At 42.1% G+C, this 1,031-nt stretch overlaps 1 protein-coding gene across 1 annotated transcript in view; it reads left to right on the forward strand.

Annotated features, from left to right (window-relative positions):
* The window catches only part of obscna (obscurin, cytoskeletal calmodulin and titin-interacting RhoGEF a), a gene marked incomplete in the record, with an annotated part of 47,742 nt that overhangs the window by 19,583 nt on the left and 27,128 nt on the right, over positions 1 to 1,031 (forward strand). Inside the window, 2 exon segments of the mRNA XM_032525280.1 lie at positions 311 to 577; positions 816 to 997. Of these exon segments, the coding sequence (XP_032381171.1) occupies positions 311 to 577; positions 816 to 997 (449 nt within the window).

Here is a 1,031-nt window from a genome sequence, read left to right on the forward strand (position 1 = left end):
AGGAAGTGCAGAGACCACTGCTACAGTATCAGTGAAAGGTGTGTGTGCATTGATTTGCATGGCAATGAAAATTCAGTGTTACTAGGATCTAATCCATAGAAAACTAATCCTAGTGATTTTTCAATGATTTTTTTGATAGTCAAAAACTTCCTGAAAGTCAATATGATTTAATATCATATGGAGCAAAGTCCACTGATCTATCATATAAGTAGACAACAAAAACAATAACATAATTTCTTACTTACTTGCTAAAGTTTGAAATGTGTCTTACAATAAAAAACATTTTACTTCATTATGCTGTTTTTCCCAGAGCTCCCGTCATTTTTCAAAGAAGAATTACAGAACGTGGAGGCTGAGGAGGGAGGTGCAGCCTTTCTGTCCTGTGAGCTGTCCAAAGCTGGAGTGCCAGTGCAGTGGAAGAAGAACAGGTTGCCACTGGCAGCGAACAGAAAGAATGAGATGAAGCAAGATGGCTGCCTTCTCCAGCTCCACATCAAGGATCTCAAACCTGAGGACAGCGGCAACTACACATGTCAAGCAGGAAGTGCAGAGACCACTGCTACTGTGACAGTGAAAGGTGTGTGTGTGTGTGCATTTGGAGAATTATGACTTAATATTAGAACTGCATACATTTAATGTGTAGTGCGTTCCTGTACTTATCTGGTCTATCTGGTAGCCATCATGTTATCCTACCCACCCACGTAGAAAAAAAGTTTTCCAAAACAACAGTTCAAATTCTGTCTTGGTGAGGTTTCGAGCACTGTTCCCATCACATGTCCAGTACAAATGTGTTTTTTTATTTTCCATTTTCCCAGAGCTTCCTCCATTCTTTAAGAAAGACATAGCTAGTGTGGAGACTGAGGAGGGAGGTACAGCCTCTCTGTACTGTGAGTTGTCTACGGCTGGAGTGTCAGTACAATGGAAGAAGAACAGGCTGCCTCTGAGAGCGAACAGGAAGTACGAGATGAAACAAGATGGCTGCCTCCTCCAACTCCACATCAAGGATCTCAAACCTGAGGACAGCGGCAGCT

This window comes from Etheostoma spectabile, chromosome 9 (assembly GCF_008692095.1).
Source record: "Etheostoma spectabile isolate EspeVRDwgs_2016 chromosome 9, UIUC_Espe_1.0, whole genome shotgun sequence".
NCBI classification, from domain to species: Eukaryota; Metazoa; Chordata; class Actinopteri; order Perciformes; family Percidae; genus Etheostoma; species Etheostoma spectabile.